Source organism: Copadichromis virginalis, linkage group LG6, assembly GCF_057382275.1.
Source record: "Copadichromis virginalis isolate Kocher_CV1m ecotype Utaka linkage group LG6, C_Virginalis_male_GT1.1, whole genome shotgun sequence".
NCBI classification, from domain to species: Eukaryota; Metazoa; Chordata; class Actinopteri; order Cichliformes; family Cichlidae; genus Copadichromis; species Copadichromis virginalis.
This window is the reverse complement of record NC_140623.1, coordinates 26,252,775-26,270,013: the sequence shown is the minus strand read 5'-3', so window position 1 is coordinate 26,270,013 and position 17,239 is coordinate 26,252,775. Positions and strand designations below refer to the sequence as shown.

General features: G+C 40.9%; 1 protein-coding gene across 1 annotated transcript; it reads right to left on the bottom strand.

The window, feature by feature from the left end:
• Positions 1-8,940: 8,940 nt before the first annotated feature.
• LOC146707901 (uncharacterized) lies at positions 8,941-16,295 on the bottom strand. The gene is made up of 6 exons (XM_085459498.1): positions 16,139-16,295; positions 12,272-12,417; positions 12,122-12,183; positions 11,612-11,725; positions 10,721-10,819; positions 8,941-9,196 (listed from the first exon to the last, which is right to left on the bottom strand). The coding sequence occupies exons 1-6, from the start codon at positions 16,253-16,255 to the stop codon at positions 9,027-9,029; spliced, it is 708 nt and encodes a 235-aa protein (XP_085315624.1). The 5' UTR covers positions 16,256-16,295; the 3' UTR covers positions 8,941-9,026.
• Between the last annotated feature and the right edge of the window lie 944 nt (positions 16,296-17,239).

Below are 17,239 nucleotides of genomic sequence, written 5' to 3'. Positions count from 1 at the left end.
ATCTCCTTTTATCTTAAAGTAAAAAAAAAACTGGCCAAACTCTCCCATTTGAAGGGACTATAATACATGAGGTTTACATCAGATTCAACAAGTGCGTTTACATTAATTCTTTCCTTTTTTTCGTACAAAATACAGATACTTGATGCACATTTAATGGTGCTAAAATGTGAATAGACCCACCGTTAATAATAAAAGTAATACTGTGTGCTTCCCTTAGGTGGCACCAGAGGAATTCAAAGCCAGTACCAATCGTGTGAACAGCTGCCTGAGAAAGACGCTCCCGGTGAATGTGCGGTGGCTTCTGTGTGGTTGTCTGAATTGCTGTTGCACACTGGGCTTCAGTTTGTGGCCCGTCATCTGCCTCAGCAAAAGGGTGAGATGCCCATTCACTTCGTCCCACAGTTAGAAAATGTTACACAGAGAATCTGCGATATTTGCTGCAGCATCACAGTGAGCAAGACAAAAAATGTTGTGCACTAAGTTGATATGAGACCGTTTTTTCACAACAGTATTATTCTTATTACTGACATTAGCAATTTTGTATCGTGGTGTCTGGGCTTTTATATACAGATGTTGTTTATCCAGCCGGCTTTCAGAGAAAGGTGGGAACAGATGGAAATCTAAAAGAAGGCCTTTTTGAGTAGATTGCATAATTGTCTTTCCCTGCTCTGCACACCTTTGTGAAAGCATAAGAAGGCTATGAGATCATGTATGTCAAGAATTTGAGCTAAGCCACTTAGTTTATGTCCACTGAGGTCTGGTGATTGCATGGGCCACACTCAGGGGATTGCACTAGATTTTAAAAAACCCAATAATGTAGCAAAATCTCACTGTTACACCAGAGTGTTGCATATAGTACACACATCACACGTTACTTTGACACACGCTAAATGGTGCATTTGAAGATTTGGAAATATCCCTGAGAAAGAAAAAAAAAAAAAACCTTTCTAACATTTCTGTGGTCTTCCTATTTAGAATGTGAAGGAAGCACATGCACCAAGAAAAAACAGATTTCAGGGCTCTAGACTAACTTTTTGCCATGGGCACAAAAAAGTTAGGCGCAAAATTTTTTTCAACCGCATCGCTTAACACCGCAGTTTTACATGTGCACTTTTTTTTTGGGGGGGGGGGGGTATTAATTAATATAGATAATATATAATATAGAAATATTAATTTCTAAATTATTAACTAACAATCTTGTGCTTAAAGTGCTTTGTCAATATTGTAGAAAATGTTAAAGCGTCTGGACTTCTTTAAGTTGCTAGAAGACGTTTCACCTCTCATCCGAGAAGCTTCTTCAGTTCTAAGGTCAAATGGCGGAAAGTAGGGCTGTTCGATATAACGGGTGAAAAGAAGGACTTGACAGGCTCAAAAAAGTCAAAAATAGTGAGATATCTTGCAGAGGGATGCAGCAGTCTCAAAATTGCAAAGCTTCTGAACCGTGATCATCGAACAATCAAGCGTTTCATTCAAAATAGTCATCAGGGTCGCAAGAAGCGTGTGGAAAAACCAAGGCGCAAAATAACTGCCCATGAACTGGGAAAAGTCAAGCGTGCAGCTGCCAAGATGCCACTTGCCACCAGTTTGGCCATATTTCAGAGCTGCAACATCACTGGAGTGCCCAAAAGCACAAGGTGTGCAATACTCAGAGACATGGCCAAGGTAAGAAAGGCTGAAAGACGACCACCACTGAACAAGACACACAAGCTGAAACGTCAAGACTGGGCCAAGAAATATCTCAAGACTGGTTTTTCTAAGGTTTTATGGACTGATGAAATGAGAGTGAGTCTTGATGGGCCAGATGGATGGGCCCGCGGCTGGATTGGTAAAGGGCAGAGAGCTCCAGTCCGACTCAGACGCCAGCAAGGTGGAGGTGGAGTACTGGTTTGGGCTGGTATCATCAAAGATGAGCTTGTGGGGCCTTTTCGGGTTGAGGATGGAGTCAAGCTCAACTCCCAGTCATACTGCCAGTTTCTGGAAGACACCTTCTTCAAGCAGTGGTACAGGAAGAAGTCTGCATCCTTCAAGAAAAACATGATTTTCATGCAGGACTCCATCCTGTATGCTCCATCACACGTGTCCAAGTACTCCACAGCGTGGCTGGCAAGAAAGGGTATAAAAGAAGAAAAACTAATGACATGGCCACCTTCCTGATCTGAACCCCATTGAGAACCTGTGGTCCATCATCAAATGTGAGATTTACAAGAACGGAAAACAGTACACCTCTCTGAACAGTGTCTGGGAGGCTGTGGTTGCTGCTGCACGCAATGTTGATGGTGAACAGATCAAGACACTGACAGAATCCATGGATGGGCAGGCTTTTGAGTGTCCTTGCAAAGAAAGGTGGCTATATTGGTCGCTGATTTTTTGTTTTGTTTTTGAATGTCAGAAATGTATATTTGTGAATGTGGAGATGTTATATTGGTTTCACTGGTAAAAATAAATAATTGAAATGGGTATATATTTGTTTTTTGTTAAGTTGCCTAATAATTATGCACAGTAATAGTCACCTGCACACACAGATATCCCCCTAAAATAGCTAAAACTAAAAACAAACTAAAAACTACTTCCAAAAACATTCAGCTTTGATATTAATGAGTTTTTTGGGTTCATTGAGAACATGGTTGTTGTTCAATAATAAAATTATTCCTCAAAAATACAACTTGCCTAATAATTCTGCACTCCCTGTATATCTGATGACGATATAAAAACGTCTATCGTTTCATTTTACGCTATAGTTTGTTTCGTGGTGTCGCAAAATACACTGTTTACGGCAATATTTTTTCATCGTTTTGATGGTCACTGTAGTGGCTATATTAATTTCTTAAAGTTCTCTCTTTCTCTTATATTTAATATAACCACACTAGGGACAAGTGCCTGTTTTTATGGGTTGTCGTTAGCAACAACGACGGTAAAACCATCGCATGTCCGCTTGTTTATTTTCCACATAAACCTTTCACAATAAAGCTCAAGATCCTGTTGAGACTTTTCAAAATAAACAGAATCACGTGAAAAAGTATGCAGAGTGTTTATAGATGAGAAGGAAAAAAGAGCCGTCAGGTGCTAAAAAATAAACCTTAGACTCAAACGTTGGAACAGGCTTTTCCCCAGAGCCCGCCGTGTAATAAATACTCACGAAGAAAATGGCGGCCATTACAACTTATGTCTAAAAATGTGAAGTTTCATGCATCAGTTAAAACACTCGACTCCAGGTACACGACACCCAGCTGGAAACACTTCACCTACCCGAGATTTACAGAATTTACAGAAAATATTAAATTTTTTGTGATTTATATCGTTATCGGACGATACATGTTTTATATCGGGATATGAGATTTTGGTCCTATCGCACAGCCCTAGCGGAGAGTCCCAGATTTAAACCCAGTGGGAGTATTCCCCCAAAGAGGGACAAAAGGACCCCCTGATGATCCTCTAATCACCTGAGCCAAGGTGTGAAAACGGGTGTAGGTCGCAATCAGCCAGGGTTTCGGGTGAGCTCATTGTGAAACCTGGCCCCACCTTGTCATGCGATTTCCTGAGGTCAGATGGCCCAGGATGTGAGTGGGCGTTAAGGCGTCTGGGGAGGAAACTCAAAACTGGATTATAGATGGCAGACAGTTGGTGTCGTAAACCACCGCCTCTGTTCAAAGATGGTCGCTCACAGTGGACATAGATGGCTTCTTTCACTCCTCTTTCAAACCATCTGTCCTCTCTGTCCAAAATGTGAACATTGGCATCCTCGAAAGAGTGTCCTTTATCCTTTAGATGCAGATGGACTGCTGAGTCTTGTCCTGTGGAGGTGGCTCTTCTATGTTGTGCCATGCGCTTGTGAAGTGGCTGTTTGGTCTCTCCAATGTAGAGGTCTGGGCATTCCTCGCTGCACTGTACAGCATACACCACATTGTTAAGTCTGTGTTTTGGAGTTTTGTCTTTCGGGTGAACCAGTTTTTGTCTGAGTGTGTTGCTAGGTCTGAAATGCACCGGGATGTCATGCTTGGAGAAAACTCTCCTGAGTTTTTCTGATACACCGGCTACATAGGGGATGACAATGTTGTTGCGTCTGTCTTTCTTTTCCTCCCTCGCTGGTGTTGGATCTTCTTTTCTGTGCCTCTTTGCTGACTTTATGAATGCCCAATTAGGATAACGGTATGTTTTGAGTGCTTCCTTTATATGTGTGTGTTCCTTTTTTTCTTCAGGCTTAGAGGGAACATGTTCTGCCCGGTGGTGTAGGGTGCTAATCACTCCAAGTTAGCCAATCACCCTCTGGTGGTGCTAATCACCAGAGGGTGATGGGAGTCAAAGAGGAGGTATTGGTCTGTGTGTGTGGGCTTCCAGTAAACTTCAATGTTGAGGTTGCCATTCTCTTCAATGTGCTCAGCGCAGTCCAGGAAAGGCAAACAGTTATCCTTTGTGTCTTCCCTGGTGAACTTGATGTTTTTATCCACAGCGTTAATGTGCGCAGTGAAAGATTCCACTTCTTGTGTCTTGATTTTGACCCAGGTGTCGTCTACATATCTGTACCAGTGGCTGGGTACTCTTTCTTTGAAAGAGCCAAGAGCCTTCCTTTCCACTTCCTCCATGTAAAGGTTGGCTACAATAGGTGACACGGGGGAGCCCATGGCACAGCCATGTTTTTGTCTGTAGAAGCCTTTGTTGTATTTGAAATATGTTGTGGTAAGGCAGAGGTCTAACAGTGTGCAGATCTGATTGGGTGTGAAGTTGGTCCTGTCTTCCAAGGAGCTGTCTTCTTGTAGTCGTTTTCTGACAGTCTCCACGGCCTCCGTGGTGGGTATGCAAGTGAAGAGAGAGACTACATCAAAGGACACCATGGTTTCATCTGGATCCAGGGTAAGTTTCTGGACCTTGTCGGTGAAGTCGGAGTTCTTGATGTGGTGTGGGGTGTTCCCCACGAGAGGAGCAAGGATGGTAGCAAGGTGTTTAGCAATGTTATAAGTGGCTGAGTTTATGCTACTGACTATGGGTCTGAGTGGGACAGCTTCCTTGTGGATTTTAGGAAGTCCGTAAATGCAGGGTATGGCATCCCCTGGATAAAGGCGGTGATATGTGAGATGGTCAATGATTTTGTCCTTTTCAAAGTCTTGAAGGCAAGCTATAACTTTCTTTTTGTAGCTGCTTGTGGGGTCTCGCTTTAAGGCTTTGTAGGTATTGTTGTCACTGAGGAGCGTAGTGATCTTTGTGTGGTAATCTGTAGTGTTTAAGACCACGGTGCATCTTCCCTTATCAGCTGGTAAAATAGTGATGTTGTGGTCTTTGCTCAGGGAAGCGACAGCCTTCTTTTCTTGTATTGTGAGGTTGGACGGAGGGACTTTGGCACTGGAGAGGGTGGCTGAGACTTTCATCCTGATTTGCTCTGCTTCTGTCTGTGATAATTTGTTAATCCGTATGGCGGTTTCTGTGGCTGTGATGAGGTCCACTATGGGCAACTGTTGCGGGGAAATGGTAAAATTGAGTCCTTTGGCTAATACTCTCTTTTCAGTGAGATTCTGGTCTGAAAAGTTCTTTACCCATTTCTCCTGACTGTCTTCAGGTGTGTTTTCTTCTCTGAGTTATGTAGGTTCAGAATGAGGAGTGTGTGTTTTTGAAAGCAAGGTGTGAAATTTCCTGCGTTGTCTTTCTTTTCCCTTAGAGTGTTGGGCCCGCTGAGCCTTGTCCACAAACTTGTAAACCTCTTCTAAGATTGGAGAGGGTAGAAGGGTTTCCAGTTCCTGCAGAGTCTGGCTGATCTTGATCTGGAGGGCATCTATAGTGAAATGGGCCTGTCTTATCCTTTCACTTAAAAGCTGATTTTGTGCTCTCTGTAGAATCAAGTCTGCTCTGTATCCCCTGACAGCGGATCCAAGGCGCAAGCTCTTAGGAACAACTCTGCTTTGTCTGCATCTTAGGTTGAAACAGAGATGGTTCCTATAATCCACTAGTTTCCTTGATTCCCTTTCATACTCCAGCACCAGTTGAAGGGTGTTCCTCCCAAAATGTACGGCAATATGTCTGTGAAGGTTCTCAGTCATCCAGGTCATCGTAGTCAAAGGAGCTTGCAAAGAAAAGCATCTGGACTTCTTTAAGTTGCTAGAAGACGTTTCACCTCTCATCCAAGAAGCTTCTTCAGTTCTAAGGACCTTAGAACTGTGTGTGTGTGTGTGTGTGTGTGTGTGTGTGTGTGTGTGTGCGCGCGTGCGTGCGTGCGTGCGTGCGTGCGTGCGTGCGTGCGTGCGTGCGTGCGTGCGTGCGTCTGAGAGACAGAAAATGTATATACATGGCTCATGAGCAGATGTATGTACAGTAATAAACTTACCAATAAACAAAGGTATGGACATTCTTCTCTCATTTTTTATTAACTGCTTCCTTCGCTGCTATTATTTGCTAGATAATGATGAGCACTGACAGGTGTCTTTGTAAGGTCCACCTGTCCACCTGCTCTTTCATTCTAATCAGCCAGTCAAATGACAGCAACTCTGTTTATTCAAGTGAGCTTTAGTTTTAGAAAATGTGTTGTTAACACCAGAGGTCAGAGAAGAATGGTACACTACTGGAAGCTGATAGGAAGCCGACGGTAAATCAAATAACCCCTCATTGCAATCAATGTATGCAGAACAGCATCTTTACAGAAACAGAAGACCACACCAGGCGCCAAACTTGTCAGTTAAGAACAGGAAACTGAGACTACTGTTCAAATGGGCTCACCAAAATCGGACAATAGAAGACTGGAAAATGTTGCCTGGCCTCATGAGTCACAACTTCTGCTGCTGTATTCACTTGGTAGAGTTAAAATCTGGTGTAACAACATGAATGCATTGATTACTCCTGCCTCGATGAAGACTGGGAGAGGATCATTCTCACCTACCTCCGACCTCTGGTGAGCGCGCTGCTGGGCCCCCTGCAGTTTGCTTACCATCCTGATTTTGGGGTGGATGATGCAGTCATCTGCCTCCTGCACAGATCACTTTCACACCTGAAGAGTACTGGAAGCAGTGTGAGAGTCATGTTTTTTCTAATTTTCCACTGCGTTCAATACAATCAAACCAGCGCTGAGGGAGAAGCTGGAAGGAGCAGGAGTCGAACATTACCCAATTTCAGGGACAGTCGACCATGTAAGGTTTCAGTGCTGTATGTCTGAGGTGGTGGTTTATAGCACATGGGCCCCTCATAAATAAAACTGAGTTAAATTGAAAATGAGGCTTTCAACACTGAGCATATAGCAATTTTTTTAAACATAACAATACAAACTTGTATGTTGTCTGTATGCTATTTCAATTTTTTTATTGCATTCTGGTTTTGTTTATATTCTACTCAGTGTCCCAATTGTTTCTGTAAACTATAAATATTTTTCTGTACATAAAAGTTTTGCTGGTTTGTCTTTGCCCCACCTGAGTGTGAGCCCAGTTGACACCAGCTCAGCCTTCAATGAGAAGCATACAGTACCAAAGAAATTCATAGCCCAGCACAAGAGGTCAAAGTACCAGAGAAATAAAAAAAACTCTCAAGCTCAGTTTGTTAGAAAAACAGAGTCAAGCCATCCTTAAATACAGCTGCTTTATTTCCCCCTCATACAAGTTGTGGTTTTAATCATTCTCACCTATAATAATTCTTGAGTATTTTTCTCTTTTGCATCAGTCTCTGTTAAAGGTCCATAAAAATTCAACAAATATGCTGCGAACTTACAGTATATCTGTTCTACCTTGTTCCTTGAAGTAATCGCACATCTACACCACCAATTACATTAAAATAATATAAACATATACATGAAAATAACTTTAATTTTTATTTAGTTTTGCATTCTGTCTGGTATTGATATGCTCAATGCAATTTTTACCAAGAAGTTTCACATTTTAAGTTTTCATTATAAGTAGTAGTAATTTGGCATTTAGCTAAGGTCAGTGTTTTTACTTGTTATATGAGGCAATACCTGGATCCTACAGAGCTTGCACAGATAATCCAGCTGCTCCAGGATGGCACATCGATATGTGCCACTGTATGGAGCCAATTACATGGAAAATCTTGGAATAATCATCTGGTAACGCTCTGGGGCCACATTTCAACCACAATGAACATCAAAGAAGGACTCCTCCGCAGCTGCCTTGCTTCCTGCATCCATTTAGTGGATGCAGGAAGCAAGGAAACAGGTGTGGGAGGAGAAGGGCATATTGGCCCGCAGAAAGCAGAACGATGGAGCTAACTTGGAGACTATTCCGAACAACCTGTAACCTATTTTTCACCGTTCCTGCCAACTGCTCAGACTAACAAAACTGACGGGTTAAGCTTTTTTTACAAAGGAGATTATCAGGTGATTCTGATGCTGAGTCTAATTTTTAGCAGAGCGAGAACATTCACATTTCAATTTATTATTATTACTGGTATTGTTATTGGTTTTGCATTTGGCTAAGGTCAGTGTTTCCACTGGTTATATGAGGCAATACCTGGACCCTTCAGAGGTTGCACAGCTAGCATAGCTCCTCTAGGATGGCACATCAATACGAGCCATTGCAAGAAGGTATGCTCTGTCTCCTAGCACAGACTCAGGAGGATGGAGCAGACACTAGGGGACACACAGTTACTCTAGGTGAGCTGGACAGGGCCGTAGAAGGTCCTTAACCGATCAGTAGGATCGATATCTCCTCTCTTATGCAAGGAGGAAGAAAATGAGAGCTGCCAGCAGGCCACTGGTGTGAATGTGTCTGACCAATCAATCAGAAACAGACTTCATGAGGGTGGCCTGAGGGCACAATCTCCTCTAGCAGGCCGTGCTCGCTGCCTGGCACTATGGAGCCTGATCGGCATTTACTCATGCACTATAATGTCCTTAAAATAGAGAAAGTAGAAATGTTTTGGTGCCATTTATTCAGAAAGCAAATGAATATTTTCATTTTTATGTCAGTTCAGTGAAGCTAAATCTAAATTGCTTTGAAGAGAGATGACGGCCACTCATATGTTTTTAGCATGTTTAATTTTAGTGGTAATGCTCTTGACAGACATGGCTTCTTCATCAACACTTAGTGACATTTATGACCACGTCAGTCTTCCTTGAATAGATCCACACTAGTTTGGACCATTTCCAAAATGGTCTTCATTCCACTCTCAGTGAAAAGCTTCTCCGATAGGTTGAGATCATCAGGCATTATGTTGCTCAAGGACAGATCAATAGTCTTTGTTCCTGGGGTGAGTGCTGGATCTGGGCAAAACCCTGCAAGAAGACATTTGTAAATAAAGTTCATTCATGTGAGAAAGAATACATTTGACTAATCTATGAACTTATCAAACATGGCGGTTACAAAAATATAAAGAGTACAGTGGCTTGCAAAAGTATTTGGCCCCCTTGAACTTTCCCACATTTTGTCACATTACAGCCACAAACATGAATCCGTTTTACTGGAATTCCACATGAAAGACAAAGTGGTGTACATGTGAGGAGTGGAACGAAAATCATACATGATTCCAAACATTTTTTATAAATAAATAACTAAAAAGTGGATTTCAGTCTCTAAATGTGCAAAGCTGGTAGAGACATACCCTAAAAGACTGGCAGCTGTAATTGGAGCAAAAGGTGGTTCCACAAAGTATCCGGTTGTTCAGTCTGACGTCACTAGCCGTGTCTGGGTCTAAACTCCGCTGCAGGTCCATATATCAAACGATCACTATGGCATTACTGAGAGTTGAAAAACTGTCTAAAGTCTTTCATCTTTAATAAAATGATCAGTGTTCTGCTCTACCAGGTGTAACGATTGAGTTTAACATCCAGGCATCCATGAAAACGGAATTTATGACATTTAACGGAGTTAGAAGTTAGCAGGGTGTTAGCTCGCTAGCTTCTATCTAAATACAATATAGCATGTCCTGACTGCGGGGTTTTGGAAACAAATTAAAACGTACAGCTCTGTTATCACTTCCAGCATAAATGAAGACAGAAAACTAAACAGCAGTGACGTTTGTAGGGTTACTGAAGTTGGGCTAGCTGGTATATAATGATGTGCTACGTGACCGCTAGCGACACAGCTATGTTAGCATAATATAAACAAGCTAACTTTTTTTCCACTCAATAAAAGTTAGCGTGAGTGCTCTCGGTGGTCAGGAACAAATGTAATCGCATGGCAGGATGCTGTAAAAGGACCAAACTTCAGCCAGGAGAACAACTGAGATAATCCATCCACAATACGAGGTTAGTCATTCATATACTGCTGCATGGGCTGGGCTGTAGTTACATCCTAAGGTTTTAAAAACTGAGCTTAAATAAATGATTAGCGGTAATAAAAGCTGAGGGAGGTCAGTGATCACTGACTGTTTTAGGAGCTTTTTGAGATCAAATAGAAGAATATACATAACATTAAACATGTTAACAACACAAAAGCCATATTAAACGCAGACTACTTTAGACCCAGAAGTAGGATTCGTCGCGTCATCACTGAACAACCGGATAGACTCAGGGGGCTTAATAATTATGCACACCCCACTTTGCAGTTATTTATTTGTAAAAAATGTTTGGAATCATGTATGATTTTCCTTCCACTTCTCACATGTACAACACTTTATATTGGTCTTTCACGTGGAATTCCAATAAAATTGATTCATGTTTGTGGCTGTGGAAATGTGGAAAAGTTCAAGGGGGCCGAATACTTTTGCAAGCCACTGTATAAAGATAATATTAGACTGAAGAAGTAATATTCAGTTCAACTGCAGTTTCTAAGCTTTCATATTATATAAAGGTTCATACCCTTTTCTGAATCCAAGATAGCAGGGGATTCTAGGTTCAGACACTCTGCCTGCTTTGTAAACTCTTCCAACTCAGCAGCAGACACTTTAACTCTCCTACCTGAGAGACAGAAAAGTGTTAGCACGGGGCCTACACAGTGACACCAAGTAAATAAAAAGATTAAAACACAAAGAAACAACTGTTGCTGTTGCTACTTCAGGACCTGGACCACTTGCTGTAATTGAAGCAACCATGATATTGAAGGAGAATTTGTGGCCGTGAGCACATGAGCAAAGCCACGTCTAAATGGCTTTTAAAATCCGTTCATGCTTGAAAATCCAATCCAGTACGGCTGAATTGAAGGGATTCTACATAGTAGAGTTTTGAAAAAAAAAGACTCATTGCCAATCACTGCAAATGCTTGATTTCAGTTCTTGCTAACCAGTTGTTAGATTTAGAGACAATTACAATTTCACACAGTAAATGAAATATTTCTTTAAGAACTGTGTTTTGTATTTTCTTGGGTTATCTTTGTCAAATATACAAATTTATTTGATGATCTGAAACATGTAAGTGTGACTAGTACACAAAATAGAGAGAAACCAGGAAGAGGGCAAATACATTCACATCACTGCACTTTATTCTTGATGCTTTATTCTTTTTAAATTTGTTTTCTGAAAAAATGCCTTTAGTGGGCAACTATTATTTGTAACTGGTATTTCAAAGGGCAGTGTTTGGATTTGATTCATTAATGCAGGGGAAACCACTGTTCAATGATTAATCACTGTTTTAACTTGGAAATTAGTCACCAGCATTTCTTTCAGCTATAATAAATTAAATGCATGAAGCTGGACCATAAAAAATACTTAAGTACTTTGACATTACATTATTTAGGTGTGTCATTGTTCTTACTCAGGAGCTGGAGAGCTTTAACTGTGGTTCTTCCAATGGTGTTATTTGAGTAGATAACAAGGCAGTCAGGGCAGCCAGTATTCAGCAGGAAAGCAGAATATTGGTAATTGTGCACTGTGGACAGATGACAGATGATGGCCACGCTTCATATCCTTTTAGCATTGGTAAGGGTGCAGTGTGCAAATACACACCAATCGATATAATGAAAGTGTTGTGGCAATGCTAGGCACAAAGTCTAAATCTGCCCATATGGAAAAGAAATAGTAAAAACATATATGATTTACTCATGAAAGTGGCCACTTTCTCATTACTTTCATATTTTTTTTTTAGTAAGTATACAAAACATACAAGTTTCATTGTATAATTTTTCAAGGGATCTTATATGTGTTTTCACTCTTATATTCTTTTCATACAAGTTTCATACAAGACAGATAAAAACTTTATAAGATTTATATATATCTTTTCCATATGGGTGGTCATCCAAATGTTTGTTCCCTCAGTAATACTCACCCATATTGAAAGTGTTGTTAACCAAAGTCATGTTGGTTTTCAATGTGAAGCACATGCCCATCCTTTTAGAAGATAAAATTAAAGAGATTTCTAAATTCGGATTATTTGAAAACAGTATCAGTTCAGGCAAGGTTTTATCATTTTTATTACATTTTTTGAATTTGAAGATTATTGAACGTATTAGCCTCATTGGCAGCAGTGATGTTCATCCAGGCGGTCTCCACAAGCATCTTCGTCAGCATTTTGGATCCAGGTATGCCTGTGCTCTCTGCTATTTGTGTCCATTTTCCCACCAGCTGAAACAGATGGTGTATAATATACAGGGGGTAAAATAAGTATTGAAAACATCACCAGATTTCTCAGTACATACATTTCTAAAGGTGCTATTGACGTAAAATTCTATCCAGATGTCAGTAACAATCCAGCCAGTCCACACATGCAAATGTAACCCGGTGTTAAAAATGGGATTAAAAGTATAAATATTCATACTCTCACAATGGGAATAAATATTGATAAAAACAAAGTTAATTATAATAAATACTGATAAAAAGCATGTAAACATAAGTTTAATTAATATGTACATATGTATATGTAATATATAAATGGTGTGGGGGCAGGACTTAGTCCTTTAGAGTGTGTTTGTTAGATCCACTGAGCGACCAATCATTGGCCGGTCTGACCCTCCCCCAGTCTGTGTGTGCTGCTCAGACACCTGTGTGTGCCTTCGTGTGCCAGTCAGATACACCAGAGACACAGACGGTAAAAGATCCGCTTACTCGTGCAGCAAAGAAGCTAGCTGGATAGTGAAAGTCCTTTTTCGGCGAGAATAATAAGAGTGATACTGTATTCCAGAGGCCGTGAGCCAGCGTGAGCACTGTGAAGCCCCGTGTAGCATTTGTTGCTTCACATGGTCAAGTTTTTTCCCTTTGCTTATTTGGATTGGATTGGTTTTGAGGACCTGAGAAGAATCGAGGATCCCTTTTCCAGTACTGGATGGCGAGCCCAGCCCAAAGAGCCAGATGAACTGGTAGATTGTAACCCGACTGGTTACAAACACACTGAGTGACTAGTGAACACTGAAAGACTGAAATTGACTTTTTAAAAAAAGACACAAAAGAAAATATATCCTTGGGTCGACCATTTGTGGGGTTTATTTTATTTTATTTTGTTCTCAAGAAGCGCGCTCTACTTTTGTTAAATGTGCACAACCTGCTGAACTTTAATAATTGCTAATAAATGCAATTGTGTTTTCTACACCTATTGCGTACAAGTCCTCTGTTGTCATACACCCTTGGCTCCTACAAATCTAGAACCTGTCTGATCTGGCCCATATTCCCCTTCTGTCCTCGTACTAAGGTTAAAGGTAACTATACTGCCCGTACTACATGCAAAGAAGGCAAGAAGTAGCACTAACAGGTCTTACATGCCCACTACTAGTATTGCACCACCAGTGTTACACAAAGAAATCAAACCATAGATGTTATGTGTAAGAATGAGAAATGAAAGAAGGAAAAAGTATTGAACACGTTTACTGAAATTGTATTTGATACTTCATGTAAAAGCTTTTGTTGGTAATGACAACCTCAAGACGCCTCCTAGCCGCAGGCATCGATCAGGTGTGATTTTGGTTCATTCTTCTACACAAACAGTCTTCAAATTTTGTTTTTGGATCATCGTCTTGCTGAAAGGTCCGTCAGCTTTTCATCTTCAACATCCTGGTAGATGGCAGCAGAACATTTTTCCATTCATCTTCCTCCATTTATATGAAACATTCCAGTGCCACATGATGAAAAACAGCCCCATACAACTCCAAACTTCACTTTTGGTATAATGTTTTTGGGGTGAGGCCTTTTGACCTCCAGACATGGCGTGTATTAAGGCATCAGTTCAGTTTTGGTCTCAACTGACCAGAGTATATTTTTCCCAGTATTTCACAGGCTTGTCTAAATGTTGTTCAGCAAACCTTAAACGTGCTTTAGTATGTTTTTTTTCTTCAGCAATTGAGTCTTGCATGGTGAGCGTGCATACAGGCCATGGCAGTTGAGAGGATTTCAAGTCTTTTTGTAGCTCTTCGCAAGTGCTCCTTGGCTCTTGGACAACTCTTCAGATAATTCTTTTCACTCCCCTGTCTGAAAACTGGTGGGGAGCAGCTGGTTCTGGATGCTTTATGGTGAAATTATGTTCTGTCCTGCCCCAACAGTGCTCACTGGAACCTTCAGTAATTTAGAAATTCTGCTGTAACCAGTGCCATCAATTTGTTTTGCAACAATAAGATTATGAAGGTCATGATATGTTTTTTGTGTGACACCTTCTTCTTCTTGTAAGTATTATTGGCAGTTGGCAAACAACTGCATGGTGCATTTCCACCACCACTGGTATGGAGTGTGGACAGGATTAAAAATAAATAAATAAAATTTAAAAAAAAATTTTTAAAAGCAACCTACTTCATATCCTTCCAAAGAATATTCCTTCTCTCAAAAACTGAAACAAAGCCTGATAACTTTTATTCCCCGACTCCTTTTGTAATAACTTAATAAGATCCAATTTCATGTTAATGTTACTGAGACTTCGAACCAGTTGTGTCCTCTCTACTTTCCGACACTGCAAAATAACATGCTCCAAAGTTTCCTCCTCTCCACAACAATCACATTTCCCTGAATTATGTTTCCCTATCAAGAATAGTATAGAATTCAATCCTGTATGTCCAAATCTCAGTCTTGACACCACCACCTCCTCTCGCCTACTCCTTCCTGTGGCTCTCCTTACTCCCACCCCCCTTTGAATTTTATATAACCACCTTCCCCACCTTTCTTCTTACCACTGTTTCTGCCATCTACCCCTCATTTCTAGCTTAATAATACTCTTAACTTCCACCTGACCAAAACTCACTGCCAGATCAACTATCCTATGATTAGTGGCTTCTTTTGCTAACCTATCCTCTGCTTCATTCCCCCTTACCCCATAGTGAGCTGGGACCCATACAAACACTACTGACAGACAGATATGTATTCTGAAAAGAGTTTGCTGAATCTCTATTAAAATATCTGATCTACCTTCCGAATGACCTTTCTGTAGACTGACCAAGGCTGCTCTTGAATCTGAACAAATAATTGCTTTCAACGGCCTCAACTCTTCCACCCATTGAACCGCTAATAGAATTGCTATCATTTCTCCTGTAAACACAGACAATCCATCATTAATCCTCTTCCTAATTACTACTGCTACCCCCACATGACTTAGCTGGATTCTTTGAAGCATCTGTATATACTTGCACATACCCACAATACTGTTCAGTGTAACCGTGAACTGAATTTGAGTGTAGACCGCCTGCCCTATCCTGACTCTTCTGGTGCAATAAAGCAAAATCTACAGTTGCTTCAGGAAGTATCCGTGGAGTGATTGCAGGCCACGGCACTCGCTGGCATATGTCTAACTGATCTAATTTAAGTTCTCTAGCTCTTCCCCCACCACCCATCCAAAGCTCTTTAACTTCCTCCTGCCTTTCTCCCAGCAAGGTTTAAGTACTTCTAGTGTAGGGTGATCCTTCCGCTGACCCTGTAAGTTTGCCCAATAAATCAATCTAAGCTGTTCCCTCCTCAGCCCTAGTGTCATTTTCTCCATCTCCACCTGCAAAGTTACAGTAGGAGTTTGTGTGACACCTTGGTAATGAGACATCTTTTTATAGGCCATCAGTTAGAATAGAACCAACTGATATTAATTTGCACTAGGGGGCAGGATTGCTTTCTAATTGCTGATAGATTTCAGCTGGTGTCATGACGTTCCATGCCTTTTTGCAACTTCCTTTCTTCATGTGTTCAATAGTTTTCCTTGTGTCATCTTATTATAACACATAGCTTAATTTATGGACATTGATGATTTTACTTCTTTGTATGTGTGGACTGGATGGGTGGTTACCCACATCTGGTGTAAATTTCATGTAAATTTGGTGACATGTTCAAAACTTATTTTACTCAGCGGAAAGTGATAAGTGAAAGGTGAGATAAGAGAGAGTCTGACCTGATTTCCGTGGATTTCACGAGGCTGGATTAGATTCTCACAGCTTGTCACAGGAGCTGAGTGTCCAAGAGACAGAAGACCGAGCACAGCTACAGCAACGTGAACAAACTCCATCATGGCTCATCTGCTGATAGTGTGGGTTCAGACTTTGAAGTGTGTTTTAGACATACGAAACTCAGCCCAGTTTAGGTGACGTATTGCTCAATTGTTTACTTATGTGTTGTAATCGTACTTAAAAGAACATAACAGACATATTTACTCTGTGGCAGTACAGTCAGGGGGGTTATTTAAATGTGTTGCGGCAATGCCACCTAAGGGATTTTCACCCCTAGGAAATAAAAAGATTGAAAATGTAACAAATTAAATTAAAAGCTACCTGGATTTGAAAACACATCCTGGCAAGAGAGATGGATTCAATGATAAAAAGAACACTTTATTGAAAGTAATACAATAAAAAGTTAAATGGAATGGAAAGACTGTCTTTCAGCCTAATAGTGTCCTCAAATCAGTGCCAAGAAATGTCTTGATGAATGCTCAATCATCCAGGTAAGTAAATCCCAAAACGTTGATTCTGTTCATCTGGACATGTTTTTATGTTTTTATAAATAAAGGAACTGACCTCACAGCCCATTGCTCATTCAGTGGATAGTTTCATGCAAATGTGTTTATAAGCAGGGGTGCACATAAGTGGTCCGCAGGTGCGCATTCGCTGTCAAAATAAAAGACATGAGATATGTTGGGTCTGAAGCGCAGACCCAACATTATTTGGTCATTCGAGCCGGAGTCCAACAAATGGCTTTCCACCGAGGAGGGGGAGACGACACACCGAAATTGTGAAATTTGCACAAAGCAGATGAAAAAGTGAGTGTGAATGTGCCTGACGTCAGTGTGTGTGCGCGCTCCAGAGGAGTGTGAAAGTGTGTGAAGCAGTCTCCAGCTGGGAAGAGGGTGACTCTGCAGGTCACCAACTACCCTAGTGGACGCAAAAGAAATAAAATTTGTGTTGTTGATGAAAATAAGCAACAATAATATGAAGAGTGTTTGGTGTCTCTCAGCCTAAAAACAACTACCATCTCACTTTCAGTTCACTTTCAAACCAGA

Excerpts from the sequence above, each read along its gene's own strand:
- LOC146707901 (XM_085459498.1), bottom strand. The coding sequence starts at position 16,255 with ATGATGGAGTTTGTTCACGTTGCTGTAGCTGTGCTCGGTCTTCTGTCT. Across the intron at positions 11,726-12,121 it reads TAACAACACTTTCAATATGG|TGCACAATTACCAATATTCT; the intron begins GTGAGTATTACT and ends ATCTGTCCACAG. Across the intron at positions 10,820-11,611 it reads TAAAGCTCTCCAGCTCCTGA|GTAGGAGAGTTAAAGTGTCT; the intron begins GTAAGAACAATG and ends TCTGTCTCTCAG.